This window comes from Rhinopithecus roxellana, chromosome 2 (genome assembly GCF_007565055.1).
Source record: "Rhinopithecus roxellana isolate Shanxi Qingling chromosome 2, ASM756505v1, whole genome shotgun sequence".
Lineage (NCBI taxonomy): Eukaryota > Metazoa > Chordata > Mammalia > Primates > Cercopithecidae > Rhinopithecus > Rhinopithecus roxellana.
Window position 1 is genome coordinate 103,098,653 of NC_044550.1, and position 16,295 is coordinate 103,114,947.

Here is a 16,295-nt window from a genome sequence, read left to right on the forward strand (position 1 = left end):
TGAATTAGCACATAGATGGGGCGCAGCTAACCATGGGTTAATGGCTGTTGGGGGTGCATGAAGGATATTTTTTAAAATAAGAGTAATAGTATCTAATTTTATGTATGTTCAAAATTCTCCATAATAAAAGTTTTAAAATAACTAAAAAAAAAAAAAAAAAAAAAAAAAAAAAAGAATCTAAACCCTATTCATACCAAAGAAAGGTAAAATGTTTTTAATTTAAAGCCATCTCCACCATCTTCCGTAAATCCCTTGTATGAGAGTTTAATTTGCTAATTAGACTGATGATACCTGCCTTCATTGTGAGTTATGGGTAATTAGATGTTACAATGAACTACTAAGAGAGAAAGGACCTCTCAAAGTGCAGTCAACCAGATCATTATCTGAGGCAGAGCAAGCTAATTATCACCATAAAGTTCAAACTAGAAGAACTGATCTAAACATCTAATGGACACTATTGAAGGGTCAAACCCCTTATGCTTAGTGAATTCACACTATACAATCTTTTTAGTAAATTAAAATGGGCTTTGATATAGGAAAAATATGCAGTATCAGAAAATGTGTACAGAAAAATAGAAAACATGTAGAGACAACCCTCACTGAGTTCTAGAGAATTTCCTATAAACCGAAGAATACGAAAGTCTAAATCCAAAGTTGGGACAACCACTCTCAGGTGACTTAACCCTTTGACTCTCACTTTGGAAGACCTGGGGAGTTAGAATATTCTAGAACAACTCCCTGTAATGGAGCTATAGGAAATTACTCATTTCTCCTCCTCTCTCTCAAGAGAGGTCCCTTTAGTCCTTGGGTGTCAGGGAGGAAAAGTGTAAATGCATCTTGAACTGCTGAGGTACTCCTCATAGTGTAACGTTTGACAAATGAATAATGAAGGGGAAAAATATATTTTAGTAGGCCTAACAAATATTGATTATCTCTGTTTAGTCCCCAGTGACTGTTGAGACACTATTTCCATGAGACAATATCTTCTGTGGTCCAAACAACCGATTTACAATTAAATATATAGAATGCAACTTGTTTGTAAATTGATGATACAGAAAGATTTCAATACCTAAATAAATTACAGTAATGAGATTATAAAGTTTTCTTAAATATTTATTACTGTGGGAAATCCTGACAGCACATGGCCCTTTCAAGATGCTGACACATAATGGTGTCCTTGTATTGATCACTCATCACTTAGTCATCGCCTTTGATTGTGCAGTGGTATCACTTGCGTCTTCTTTAGTCCCTTGACAAGAGAGTAAAGCTGCAGTTTTACACACAGGCAGTGTGTTGTATAGCCCATAGAGTCTTTCTTTGCAGCTTGCACACAGTGGAGAAGGGAAACCATTGTGTTAGAGAGCACTAAGCAGAGGGGCAGGAGCAAAGAGGCACACAGTAGAACTTGTCCTCTTAGTTGAGAGACCACAATACTGTTTAAATACTCATATTTTTTAGTCTGTGGCTTGCCAAAACTTCTTCCTTTAATTTGCAAGAGATACAAGATGATGAATTATCAAAATCTCACCAGGAAAAAGAAAATTCTAAACTTTTTGTCATTCGTGCTCAGCATTCAAAGGCATTTCTTCAGATAGAAATGCTGTTTTTATTCATACACACAAGTGACTTACTAGTCTTCGATTATTGACTTAATACACAAATGTTTGTTGAATGAACACTGACCAGTCTCACTGAAGCCTAATTCAAAGCTTGACTGTCCACCACATTCTAGAAGGAAAAAACAATCCCCTAAATCCTTTACGTCTTATAGGTGAGGCTATTCAGGCTTCAAGAGTTTGCATGACCTACTCATATGTATCACCATTGTAGACCTCCCTCCCAGGCCTACTCCAATTCCAACCCTGGAAAAAGAGTTTGTTTTTCATAGTCTGATCTTCATATCCCTGTTACTTACATGAAGAACAAAATAGAGGGGAACACATTTTGAGCCAAAACACTCTCATGGAAAATTCCATCTGTATTTGTTTGTTTTTGTTTTTGTTTTTTTGAGACACAGTCTCACTCTGTTGCCCAGGCTGGAGAGCAGCGGTACAATCTCAGCTTACTGAAACCTCTGCCTCCCGGGTTCAGGCAATTCTCCTGCCTCAGTCTCCCAAATATTTGGGATTACAGGTGCCCACCACCATGCCGGGCTAATTTTTGAATTTTTAGTAAAGACTGGGTTTTCCATGTTGGTCAGGCTGGTCTTGAACTCCTGACATCAGGTAATCCTCCCACCTCTGCCTCCCAAAGTTCTGGGATTACAGGTATGAGCCACCATGCCTGGCCCCATCTGTATTCTTTTACAGTGAAAATTAGAAAGCCAAATATTGTTTTCATTGACCCATTTGTGAAACATAGAACAGTCAATAAAAAGGGAAATTAAGATTTTATAAAACTATACTAGTTAATAAGAAATGAGAATGAACCTCTATGCACAGAGAAACTCTAATACAGAGTAATTCTGACATCTGTTACATTGGATAGCAGGAAGGAATCACAAATCCTACATGAATCCCTATTGCTACAGATCATGCAAAGAGACTTCGTAATATTGATTACAGACATGCAAAGAACATTTGAAAAGTGAAAAATACAGAGCATACAGCATACTAAGATTCTACTTCAATGAATATTAGAATATACCTGTCAGAGATTCCAATAAAACCCTCATAATGTCTTAGATACAGCAGAATGAAAGCAAAGGATATAAAGTATATAAGTACATGACCCCAGAAAGGCAGCAAATGCTCTTATCTGACATAATAAGAACTGAGAGCTTCATGCATTTTGTCACAGACAGTAGGAAATATTTTATTCTGTGAATAAATTATCCGATTTGATTTTGTTTCCACTATTTGTTTTTAATTAGGCAAGAAACATTTCCAAATTTAAATCGCTAAGAAATATTTCCAAATCTTTAATAGGTAAGTTCCAAACGACTGTATAGTATTTCATCTGTAGTCAGTCATCTTTCCAATTTAAATCAGAAGCAAGATGCTAAACTTGCTTACTAGTTTGCTATTAACTTGTGGGGGAAAAAATCTGGTTCTTCTTGATATGACAGATATTTTTCTTTCCTGTTGTTTTACATGCATTATTTTCAATACACAAAATACTGGGCAAAGCCTTGCTATAAAGAACTCTTTTGTTGGAAAGAGCCCATTTCCAGGATTTTCATCTGACTTTACCCAGCAGGGACCAGAGGGCAGAAGCCCGTCTTTAGAGTGTGGGCTAGGATTACACGCTGTGGCTGTCAACCAGCAGTAACTGCGTAACAGACCTCTGGCATGTCAGTGACTTTTGTGTTCAAAAAAGGGCAATATTTGCAGTTTAAAAAGCATTTTGGAAAACTGTAGGATCCGAAAACCTTATTAGTATCTCCCATCTAGACGAGGAGAGGAGAATGTTACCCCAGGATTCATCAGTCACATACTCTCTATGCACAAACAACCATGAATAATTCAGCTGCAACTAATGTTTGGCGTTTTTTCTATGCATTTTCTACTTCCTTCCTAGAACACCTGAAGGATAAATTGGAAGAATACATGGCCCGATTTTCCAAAGTGAGGATTGTTCGCACCAAGAAAAGAGAAGGACTCATTAGGACCCGTCTCCTGGGGGCATCTATGGCCAGAGGAGAAGTCCTAACGTTCCTGGACTCCCACTGCGAGGTCAATGTGAACTGGCTGCCCCCACTCCTCAGTGAGTACAGGTTTCTACGGCACCATCCTGGGATGCCTCAGGGGGAGTGAGCGGTTTGCTTCTATTTAGTTTGCAATCAACAAATGCTAGAGGTCCCTTCTACAAGTTTTCCAGTAGAAGCCTTGAATTTTATATTTACCACTGCTGCAAACAGTTTTCTAGGTAACTGTTTCAGGCAGTATTCTACGTAATGCCATAAAATTGGCATTTTAAATAATACCAACTTCAATCTAACTTACAGTTTTAAAAAGGTTTCATTTATCTTAGATATCCTCCTTTAGTGTTGTCAAAGTCACTGGGTGAACACTAAAAGAAAAATGTATCCCAAAACTCTTTTATAGTCCTGTAACTACAGCAAGATTAAAATACACACACACACACACACACACACACACATACACACACACTGAACAAGTAGTACAGGATTGTTAAGAAAAGAGGAAAGAAAAATATTCATCCCCAGAATACAGTTAAAGTGTAAGCACCTTGACATTTTCTAGGATTTATAATGCCATTTCTTTTCTGTTATTCTTTCCACTTCTGGCACCATCCTATATCCCTAAATATACAGTTCCCTGTATTTACATAGATTCCTTCAAACACAGCGCAGCTGTCCAGGTGCTATGTCTTAAATGCTCACAATATGGCTAAACTGAGGGAAACAAGATTATGTCATAACACACTTGAACTGTTAGATACACAAAAGAACTGAAAGTAATTTAAGGTAGAAAACATACGTGTGGTTCAGTTCAAGCTTCATTACTTTTGTTTTAAAACGAAGTAAAATATAAAGTCCAGTTGTAGATAAGAAATAGTCAGTTTGAAAAAAAAAACCCTCCTTCTAAAAAGTTCTCGGTGCACACATAGTGTTCTCCTTTCTGACTTTGCTAAATCAACTTTTATTGTAAAAATATCCCTGGCCTTGGAACTAAAGTCACTAGCAACTGCCTTCACAATAGCTGTCTCAGAAAGAACAGTTTGCTATTGACTACTGTGTAGGTTTTCAGCAAGAACCAGCAAATCTCCATTAGTAAAAGATGTTGGGGGAAAAATCAATTGAAATTGTATAGGATTTAAAACAGGAAACAACCAGCACCCAACACCCCCCACCACATTGCCCAGCCACGTACCCCTGCACAGATGACTGCCCAGCTATCCTAATCCACCAGAACGTTTCGGTGCCCCTGCAGTCAGAGACTCCTCTGAGCCTTTAATTAAAAGTACCTTGTCCAAGGACACAGCAATTTAGAGCTTCATCAGCAACAGTGAGATTCCCTCAAACAGAATTTGACCTATATGATGTTGAATACTCAAGGAAGTCAGCAAAAGGCCTAATTTATTTATGAATCAAAGCAAATCCCTAAATGCCAATTATTGAGTGTCTGATTGTTCACTATGAATCTAACTAAAAAGAAGAAGACAGAAAAAAAAAGAGTAAGAGAAACCCACAACCCACATTTCTCATTAAAGTATTTCATTTCCTGTAGTCCTGATGGATAAGAAATGATTCAAGTTCAGGATCACTATCTTTTTTTATTTTCCTCTATCAGTGTCTTGACACATCATCCAAAATGAAAAAACAGGCAGAGCCACACAGTTTCTTGGCTCATTTTTCACCTTGGGATTATACCTGAATTTCAATTTCCCATTAAGTCTGTTTGTTTGATCCCTGGAAATTGAAATGTAGGAACAAGCCTTGGATGAAAAATTAGTCATGCTGCTTTCAACCTAAGCTAGTACAGCTGGATAAGAGTGAAAAGGAAATTTGAAGGAAAAGTTGACAGTTACTTTAACAGACACATTCTCTTTGGGTCACCTTGGGACTCCTTGATGGTCAAGGAACTTATAAATCAACCTGATTATGAATTTGATTGAAGAAAGTCACCGAAACTTTAATGCTAAAATACCTGCAGGGATGAGATAAAAAATATTCTGGACCCAGCAACGACGGTCTCCTCTGTCAAAGACATCTCAACCCATTATAAGGCTTGCCCTGGTAAAAAAAAAAAAAAAAAAAAAAAAAATGCTTAGCCATCCCTTGGTGGAGATTAACTAGAAATGGTGCTGGGGGTGGGGGGGGGTCTCTTCATCTGCTAATTAAACTAAAGTAAGACTAAGCCCACCTCTGGCTCTCTGTGGCTTACCAGGACCATGCTCTAAAATCGTAACCCTTTCCACACTCCAGTATCCTGCATTCCCCTTCCTCTGTTTTATTTTTTTCCCATCTCATTTATCACCTTTTAAAACACTATATAATTTAGCTATTTATTATGTTCATTAATTGTCTTTGCTTCATTCCTAAAGACAGAATTGTTTGTGATGTTATTCATCATGGTATCCCCAGAACCTAGAAAAAGTGACTAGCACATAGTTTCAAATCAATAAATAATTGTTGAAATATGAAAAGAATGACTGGATGGATAAATAGATGGATGGATGGATGGATGGATGGATGGATGGATGGATGGACGGACGGACGGACGGATGGAAAGGCATATAGACCTAGAAGGGAAAGTGTTCACAAAATTCTGTGGTTTCCATCCCTGTTTCATCAGTGTCATCAGAATAAAACTGCTTATTATTACAACCAGTAAAACCTTATGCTTTTTATCCTATGCTTAAGAGAAACAAACTTCTGAAGCAAACAGACAGTTTCCTTACTGCAGGAACTTTATCCCCAAAACAAATTACATTTACTCCACAATCTCTGGGGAAACAAAATATGATATGGAAATCACCAAACTTCCTAATTGTGCTAAATGATATCTGTTTTTTACTTGTTTATTGTCACATCTAAAGGTCTTCCGAATAACAAGAAGGTCTGCCTATTAGACAGCACTGGTCTGTTACAATAAATATCAACTAAATTTACATTCTTGGAAAGAAAGTTACCGTATTCTAGCTAAAACAAAGGATGCAAATGCCAATGCCCTGTGCTACCTGTTAAGTCATTACAATAACCATAGCCACATAGGAAAGGAAGGTGCTGGAACTGAAAATACAAATCACCTCTCTGCTACCATGAGAACAATCGAACAATCGAAAGGTCAGGTTTGAAACTGGATTGTTAAACAGAGGTTGCATCTTGTTTATTGCTCTCAAAAACTGCATAACCCTTGACAAGTTATTTAATTTCTCTAATCTTACCTTCCTCACACATAAATTGGGGATAACAATAATAGTTACCCTACAGGGTTGCTGAGAGTATTAGGAATAGCATGAGAATAAATCACTTGGTAGTTACTCAAGAATTTAAGAGTAGCAGAAGTAATCGCAGTAGTATAAATATCACATAATACTTTTTCAAATATGATGAGGGAAGAAAATGTATAGCTTTGATCAACAGAGTTTAGCTCCATGAACAGCGGCAAAATAGGACTTGGAAAAATCTCTGGCACACCTGAGAGCAAAGAATTCTATGTATGATCTGTCAGCATTTATAGGAGAGCAGCCACCATGATTGATATGAGATTAGATGCCACAAGATCCATGAAGTTAAATATTTACATTTTGGAACCTCCGGAAAGCAGGCCAGTATTTTCTCAGCAGCCTCCAGCAGTATGCTTGAAAGAACACAAGTACTGTTTGTACTCTGCGCATGTTGGATGCACGATAAAATGACAGATTGGGGACAGGTCAGAGCAAAAATGTGACAGAGGGAGAGCTAAATGGACTTCTACAAGTCTCTCTGGGACATAACTTTCTTAAAGGAAAATACAACAACTCTAATTGGACCTAATCGCTGTCCCATCACGTTAAGTTCAGAATTCAGAGATTCCCGAAAAGTGCTCTAAGGACGACAGGGAGCCAAGGCTACAAGGTTACGCATTAGTAGGGGACTACAGGCTTCTCTTTGCTGAAAAATGATAGATGACCTAGGCAGGCATGTCATTTCCTATTTTGTGCTTTCATTTTTCAGACCAAATTGCACTAAACCACAAAACCATCGTGTGTCCCATGATCGATGTCATTGACCACAATCACTTTGGGTATGAGGCACAAGCTGGGGATGCCATGCGAGGAGCCTTCGACTGGGAAATGTACTACAAAAGAATCCCCATCCCTCCAGAGCTCCAGAGGGCAGATCCCAGCGACCCTTTTGAGTGAGTAGCAGCCAAGGGAGGGGCCAAGGGAGTGAGGGCAGGTAACTCATTGCAGTGTTAAACCTGGGCTCAAGAAGACAATTATCTCTAACAAAATGGAATAAAACAGGTGGTAACAATACGCAAAACATCAGAGAAAGGTCAGACCTACACTCTGTAGAAAATTACAAGCTGTGCTGAATTCATGGATCACCCCTTCTTAAACTTTGCTAAGCATGAAACTGTACAGATGAAAGAACCACAAAAATGCATAAACAGAAAATACACATAGAAGGAAGGCATGTTCCCTTCTTAGACGCTTTCTTATTTTCAGGTGTCTCAGTTCTTTGGACTTTTCCCTAAAGGATTACTGAAAACAACTATTTTGTTTTTCTTTTATTAGAAATTGATATAAAATACGAACCAGTGTTTAAGCCTACTTTCTACACCCTGTTGGAAATTGTTTACCTATAATGGAAGTGTGCTCCTAAGCAGGTGTTCCCACAACGGAAACATGGAGAATTCAGTCAAAGTGATATATCCAGAGTCAATTATCTTTGATAATCCTGCCCCTAATTTAAGTACATACTGTACAGAGAAGAAGGTACAGCAATGATCTAATGATTAATTTCTACCAAACGACATCCTGTTTTTTCAGTGTGGACATGAGAAGTATAAATTTAAAGAAAAAGAAAAAAATATGTATAGTTTCGTTTGACAGACTATCAAGACCATTCATAGTAAATGGTAAACTTTTTCCAACAGTTAGCCCAGAGATAACCCAAGATATACTATATATCTATTCCTCATACTGCACGCTTTGACATCACTAAAGTTGTTATTTTTAAACTATTATATAGGTTTTTCTTAGTACAAGAGAAATAAAAATGTCTGGGATCAAGCTTTGCACACTCTGAGTCCATTTAAAATGCATTAAATTTTATTGTCTTTTCATCAATAATATGGGCTGTAAAAGTTTGCAGTAAAGAAGCTACTGAGTACAAAAACCGCTTCTCTGACACTAACAGTTTAAATTACAGTAACATTTCACAATTATCAGGAAAATGTTTCCTACACTTCTAGTCTTTAGAAAAATGAATTCCTGGGGAAGCAAAGGGAATTTCAGAAGACTGTTAGCTTGATACCACGCTAGAGAAGTCGTTTCTTTCGTAAAATAAAGCGCTCTCATTAAATATCCAGAGCTTCTGGAGTTCAGCCTCTTTTGACTCTCCACTTACTGGAGAGTTTTTGAAAAGAAATAATAAAGGACCTTTATTACTTCCTCAAATGCTTTGGCCAAAATTTCACAGATATTCAAAACTACTAGAAAAGCTTTTTAGTAATCTAAGCAAAAGTGTTTCTAATAAGCATTTGAAGTGGGCTTAGCTCAGATGCTCTTCAGACTTCTCTGAAGGTAACCATCTGAAAATCTTGACAGAGAGGGGCTTAAGGTGGGACGAGTGACAAGGGTGTGAGGTGATGCATATGTTAATTAGCTTGATTTAGCCATTCCACAATGTGTACGTATTTCAAAACATCACGTTGTACATCATAAATATATACAACTTTTATATGTCAGTTTAAAATATAGATGAGAAAAGAAAATAAATTTAAAACGTTTTAAATGTAAAAAATTTTTAAAACATGCATGTGGAGAGGAGTACAAAAGGCCTTAACCATGGTAGAACTGTTATTAGATGCCAGCCCACAGCAGAAGAGCCACAGTTCGGCCACTACAATGCGAAAGTACCATGTTTTATGGGCTGGAACTCACCCAGGCTGGCTTCCCAAATGCCGTGATAGTGACTGGTTATAATGACCTTTACTTTATTTGCACTGTGATAGCAAGTAGGGGTCCTGCTTCCTGAAACAGTGGGATCAAAATGCTATCAGAGGAATCTGCAGTGGAGACAATTATAAAAGCATTCTCAGTGCCTGTATTGACAGTCAAAATTTTTGTCAGGCTGACTCTGACTATGGCTATTGCAATATCAAGCACCTTGCTTAACCACAGAGCTGGCAGAATTGGTAACTTTCAGAACTAGGTTACCTCTTGTTTCTGTCACCTACTTAGGTGGTTGTTGAACTGTCAAAAATTGCATTCATCTATTGCATATTACTATCTTTCTGCCTTAAGTCTTATTGATTCCTAGGAATGTGGACACTTTAGCCTCCTGTAATAAATGTAACTTGCAGGAGGTGTCCACTTTGATCTTATAAACCATGTTTGCCGTCCTGATAATAAAAGAATGGTTACCCAAGCAGCTCTGAGCAGTGTATCGGCAATTTCATTATCACGGCAGTCACCTGAATGTGCTCATAAACAGACAAGCTTTAGGCTAAAACTTGCTTCTCTAGCTGTAAAGCTTTAAGGTGCACAGAATGAAGGCAGTCTATCTATACATCTTTCTTATAGTCTTTCACGTTTCAAGAGGCTGCTGCCAAAGAGTGTGGTTTTCTGTGGGAAGATAGGGAGAGGAGGCTGAAAAGCTGGGAAGAAGGGAAACAAAGAAGAATGTGCAAACGTATCGCAAACCCCAGGACTTTTCATACAATAAGGATTCAAAATTTATCTTTCTTCAGCAAGTTTATCAAATGTCTTATGTGACAAGATTTGAATTATCTCATTTATTCTGCCATTACTTGAATTTTCAATGACTATTGATTAGAGCAGTGTTTTTCAAGCTGAAAATTCTGTGAAAGTAGTGGGGCATTAACAGTATTTAATTATTAATGAATTGGATTGAATTCAATTGAAAATTTTAGAGGGTTATACTAGTGGGTAGGTATAAATGTCATTTCTCAAATATTCAACTTCAGTTATAAGGCATATATGAACCTGATGTCAGATAAACTGTATTTCTTCACGTAGACTACACAATGAAAGAGGTCAACATCTACCAACTTTCTAAACTAGGAATCAAGACCTTCAACAATCTGACTAGAAAAGAAAAGGAAAACTCATGGATAACTTTGAGCATTAAGAAAATATTTACTGATATTTACAAAGGGATCCTGTTTTTCAACAAACTGCTACTAGAATGTAAGAGAAAAAGCAACATTCATGATTCAAATTATTATATAGTGGTCATAATTCCTATTGGACTGGATACATTTAAGAAATATTTTGGCTGGGCATGGTGACTTGCGCCTGCAATCCCAGCACTTTGGGAGGCTGAGGTGGATGGATCATTTGAGATCAGGAGTTCAAGACCAGCCTGGCCAATACAGTGAAACCTTGCCTTTACTAAAAATACAACAATTAGCTGGGCATGGTGGTGGGTGCCTGTAGTCCCAGCTACTTGGGAGGCTGAGGCAGGAGAATCACTTGAACTTGGGAGGTGGAGGTTGCAGTGAGCAGAGATTGTGCCACTGTACTTGAGCCTGGGCAACAGAGCCAGACTCCGTCTCCAAAAAAAAGAGAGAGAGAGAAATATTTTGGGGCCAGGAGCAGTTGCTCTCACCTGTAATCCCAGCACTTCGGGAGACCAAGGCGGACAGATTGCTTGAGCCCAGGAGTTTGAGACAAGCCTGGGCAACATAGCAAAACCTTGTCTCTATGAAAAAAAAAAAAAAAAAAAAAATTAGTGGGGCAGTTTATTCAATTTTACATGACTATAGTCCCAGCTACTTGGGAGGCTGAGGTGCACAGAACACCTAAGCCTAAGAGGTTGAGGCCACAGTGAGCCATGATCGCACCACTGCATTCTAGCCTGTCTCAAACACAAAAACACAACAAAATTAAATTAAAATAAATTTTTAATTTAATTTTTTAAATTAAATATTTGGGGTTATTTATTAAGGAAGAAACCAGAATGCTCCCTCTTTCTGATGGCTTTTATCATGAGGTAATGCCTTGAGAAAATTCTTGTTATTCATGGCTTTTAGATGGTTTTCTCATTACTGGTCCATCTTGAATCAGGGCACTTAAAAATGAAAGACTTTTCTATGTAACAAAACATAATATGCTCCTTCAGCCATGATGACAAAGAGAAAGATGTTTGTTTCCTTTCTAAAAGTTTAGAGTGGGCCCGAAGAAATTATCTTGTCCAAATTCCCTTCAATGTGAGCAACCACTAGACAATGTCCAAGACAGGCATCCAACCTCTGCAGTAACTCATCTTTAAAGTAAATTTCCTCCCTCAAAAGATATCCTTTCTATTAGACTTATTGACAGACATGTTTTCCCTTGCATGAAGAAATTCTGCCTTTCTGATCCCAAATTGTCCTACTCGAGATACAAGGAATATTGAATTGGTCTTTAATGACAGAGCTATTAGAAATATTTGAGAACAGTTGCCATGCCCATACTACTCAAGAGGGAAAACAACAAAACATTTTTCTTTTCCAGGCTACATATTTTCAGTTCTATCACCATGTTTTCCAAGTCTACTAGAATCTTGTAAAAGTTCACACTCATTGATGTAACACATCAATATATGTAAGTTCACTTCACTGCTGCAATACTACTAACGTTTCTCCAACTTGTCTCCAAGGGCAGCATGAAATAGTCCATCCAGTATATCAGGTATCCAGACCCTAATACATGACTCTGTCAACTGTAAAAATCAAGTTAATTTCTAGAGAATGTATGCAGGTTCCTAGATATCATGCTTCCTTTTGCTAAATACAAAGAATCGAGTCAGCAGTTCATTCAATTTTGCAAGTTGATTATATTTTTCGGAATCCACCTCTATTCTGTCTTTGTGATTGTGGGAAAATTATCTTTGCACTGCCAGTCTTCCTCAGATAGATCTTCACAATTCCTTAAAGACTTCTAGAACTAAGAGTTTTAATCACCATCGATGGAATTCTTGCCTAGACTTATTAGAGAACTGACATTCTCTATTTTCCATCTATTTATACCACCAATTTCTAAAATGTTTAAAATAAATATAATAAATATATACACACAGCAATGGGGAAAACATTCACAGGCTACAATCATCCTTTTTTTTTTTTTTTTTTTTTTTTTTTTGGAGACAAAAATCTCACTCTGTTGCCCAGGCTGGAGTGCAATGGCATGATCTCATCTCACTGCAACCTCTGCCTCCCAGGTTCAAGAGGTTCTCCTGCCTCAGCCTCCTGAGTAGCTGGGATTACAGGCGCACACCACCATGCCTGGCTAATTTTTGGATTTTTAGTAGAGATGGGGTTTCACCATGTTGGTCAGGCTGGTCTCGAACCCCTGACCTCATGATCTGCCCACCTTAGCCTCCCAAGTGTTGGGATTACAGGCATGAGCCACCACACCCAGCCACAATTATCCATTCTATTCTCTCAGAAACCACTATGTTCCATAGACATATCAGTCTGAATTCAGTAATTCCTCATCCAGGGCCAATATCTAGCCTACAAATGTCCCTAGGCACGGAGAGCAATAGCTGTGACCCATTGCCAAAGACCTCAAGGTAGGCACTTCAGACATGAAAGATCCTCTGACATAGGCCAAAGGTGAGATCCTTGTGAGCTGGTTCTGCAATCCAGAAGTGTGAGGCATAGCCCACGCTAAAATGGAGAAAATTCTACCTCTCTGCTACAGAGAGTTGTATCACTGTCACATGAAAGTGGAATGCTTTCTATAGATTTACTGATAGTACCTCCCTTTGTTCTTCCAAGGGACACCGTGCAGAATTTGCAGACTCTCTTTCTTGTATAAGAATGTGAGAAAGTGCTAATGCCAACACCGTGTGAAAGTCAGTGGTTCTTAGGTAACAAATATAACTTTCTGCTAAATTTAGGCTTAGAATAAAATCAGAAGAAAAGTACAAATAATCATAAATTCATCAAGCTAGAAGAAACCTTAGAGACAATTCAACTTCTCATTGTTTACAAACGAGGAAACCTAAGCTATACAGTCTAAATGACTTATCCAGTATCACCACTAGCAAATTTAACAGCTACTACTAGAATCTGGGGCTGCTGACTCATCATTCCATGCTGTTCTTTCTTTCACACATGTTGATGAAGGGGAAATTAACAGTTGTTAAATGTCTACTACTATGGGTCAGGCACTTTGCTAGGAAATTTGCATATCTTCTTAACCCATTGAATCCTTATTTCAAGCCTATGAAATATGTAATTTTTACAAATGAGATGATTCAGGCTCATAGAGGTGAAGCAGTTTTCCCAAGTCTACACAGCAAATAGGAGTAAGAACGCAGAGTAAGAATTCCCACGATTCCATGGAGATTTTCCCCTCCCATTCTACTTAGAGAAGACACATTCTCTAGTGGTTAAGGAATAATCATACTCAAATAGGGAAAAAACCTTCAGAGAGTACAATTACTTCTTCCCTAAAACACGACAATGCAGCTGATAAGTGAATGTCGTTAAAGTCAAAACATCACTAACCTTTACCAATCCTTACAGAAAGTCTTATTTCAAAACACATTCAGGACACTGGGCCAAACAAAATCACTCCAGGTCTGCCTCCTACAGATAGACTTGTGCCTGCACCAGGGTGCCCAGTGGAGAGTGTAAGTAAGGCTAAGATCGAGCCTCTGTTCATAATGCTGAAGACCCAGGTTTGGGTTGACTAATCTGGAGGAAGAGGGGCTCTTTCTCCTTGGTGGACATAGAAGCTTCACCTTATTAACACAAAGGAGATAACAACAGATTGAGGATCAACTTACTTGATGCCTAGAATAAACTATTAGCTTTTATCAGAACCTTGTTGATGGCACCAATTTACCTTCAAAATTTTAGCATCCCCCTTGGGTAAATTTCACTGAGGGTTAGGGGTACATGAGCCTACTCAGAATTTGAAAATAAAGATAATCTGTTTTACACAAAACTCTTTCCACATAGGTTTTCACCCAATATTATTAATTCTACATTTAATCAAAATCAGTAAAGCATGAAATTGATTTCCTATGGAAAAAGGGACTGGTCAAAACTGAATTTAATGTAGAATATAAGCTTAGAAGGATAACTTTGGGGGTTTTCTCCACTTTCACCTCTAAGTTTAATTAGATACTGTTCATCCTCCCTTTTATTCTCTCCTGCCCCTGTTAGGATACCTGCAGAGCCTGGAATATCCATTTGGTAGAGTGGGAGAACTTTGTTCATTCCCTGCTTCTCAAGTCAATATTCTCACAAATTTTGCAGATCTCCATGCAATTGCTACAAATCTTCCTCCTCCTCAAAAAGTCAAATTGATACATAAAACTACCAAAGTATGTGCTCCTTGACCTCAACCTCCAACCATGTAATTCTCTATGATTGAGGTTTCAAAACTGAAGTTCCAAACATTTGAGGGATTAGATTAGAATCTATGTTAATCAGTTTAGTCTAGAGACAATTTCCAGGAGAGTTAACTAGGTCTTCAGCTCTTCACAACCACAACCACAACCACAACCACAGATCTTGCCTGAACTTCTCATTATTCCAGAAGCCCCTCAATTACACTGGCCAAAGAGTCTATTTAATGAAACCTATGTAGTATGTAATATGAAAACTAACATCTGTTTAGCACTTCACCATATGTAAAGCACTCACTACATTATCTAATTAACTCTATGTAATACTCCTTTTGAATAGGTTAAAATAGATATTGTGGTTTTCTAATTTTGCAAATGGAGTGAGAACCAAAGAAATGAAAACACTATAATAATGAATAAGGGACAAAATCAGGACTCAAATCAACGCCTTCATTCATTCATTCAGATTTCAAATCTTAGGTTTAATCAATAATCTCATAGGACTCAAGTTAATGCCTTCTTTCATTCATTCAGACTTTGAATCCTAGGGTTAATCAATAATTTTCTTTTACTCTCCTTGTAAGAGAAACTTAGGCACCCATTAAGTGAAGTCGTTTTGTCAATTAATGTTTCATAGCGAGTTCATAATAAGAGCAGGAAAGGAAACAGATTGCCTTGTTCCCCATACTGTGTTCTTATCATTAGACCAGTCTAGAGCTGATAGGTTGAAAATGTCAGCTTTCAGTTACTAATGAAGGGAAATGTCAACAATGCCAGCTTCTGGTCTGTTTATAACAAGATCTAATTCAATATTTGACAACCGCAAAAGGACAAAATGTTTAGGGAAAAGACTGTCAAACTTTTAAATGGTGTCCTAATCTACAGAAGGTGAGAATAAAGGAGTAGAAATGGCTCAAGTGTTTAAAAAACTAATCAAAATATTGAATAAAACCAATCTCCTTTGAAAGCCCAGAATAAACACTCACTGAAGATTTTTTAAATGTAAAGTAAAATAGTATAACATGGGCAGAGATGTTCCAAAGCAAAGTTGTAAATTACCCATCTCTCCTTTTGAAGCCCCCTCCCCCATTGCTTGGCTCTGGAGGCCCCTGGCTGCCCTGGGCCCCCAGTCTGCAGGGAAATCACATTTGACAAAGAAATTCTCTGTAAGGGGTAGCAACAATCTCTTTTCCCTTGTCAGAATCAGAAATGACTGTTTCTTTCTTCCCTCTGCTTGTGGGTGTGATCTTTACCTCAACAGGATGTTCCTATGACTTTCTCCTTCCTTTAACAGTTAAAATGATAT

The 16,295-nt window shown here is 37.9% G+C and overlaps 1 protein-coding gene across 2 annotated transcripts in view; it reads left to right on the forward strand.

The window, feature by feature from the left end:
• The window catches only part of GALNTL6 (polypeptide N-acetylgalactosaminyltransferase like 6), a 1,271,092-nt gene that overhangs the window by 1,030,027 nt on the left and 224,770 nt on the right, over positions 1-16,295 (forward strand). For both annotated transcript variants that reach the window (XM_010363999.2, XM_010364000.1), the window contains 2 exons: positions 3,520-3,705; positions 7,625-7,808. In XM_010363999.2, the coding sequence (XP_010362301.1) occupies positions 3,520-3,705; positions 7,625-7,808 (370 nt within the window). The remainder of the gene's footprint in view (positions 1-3,519; positions 3,706-7,624; positions 7,809-16,295) is intronic.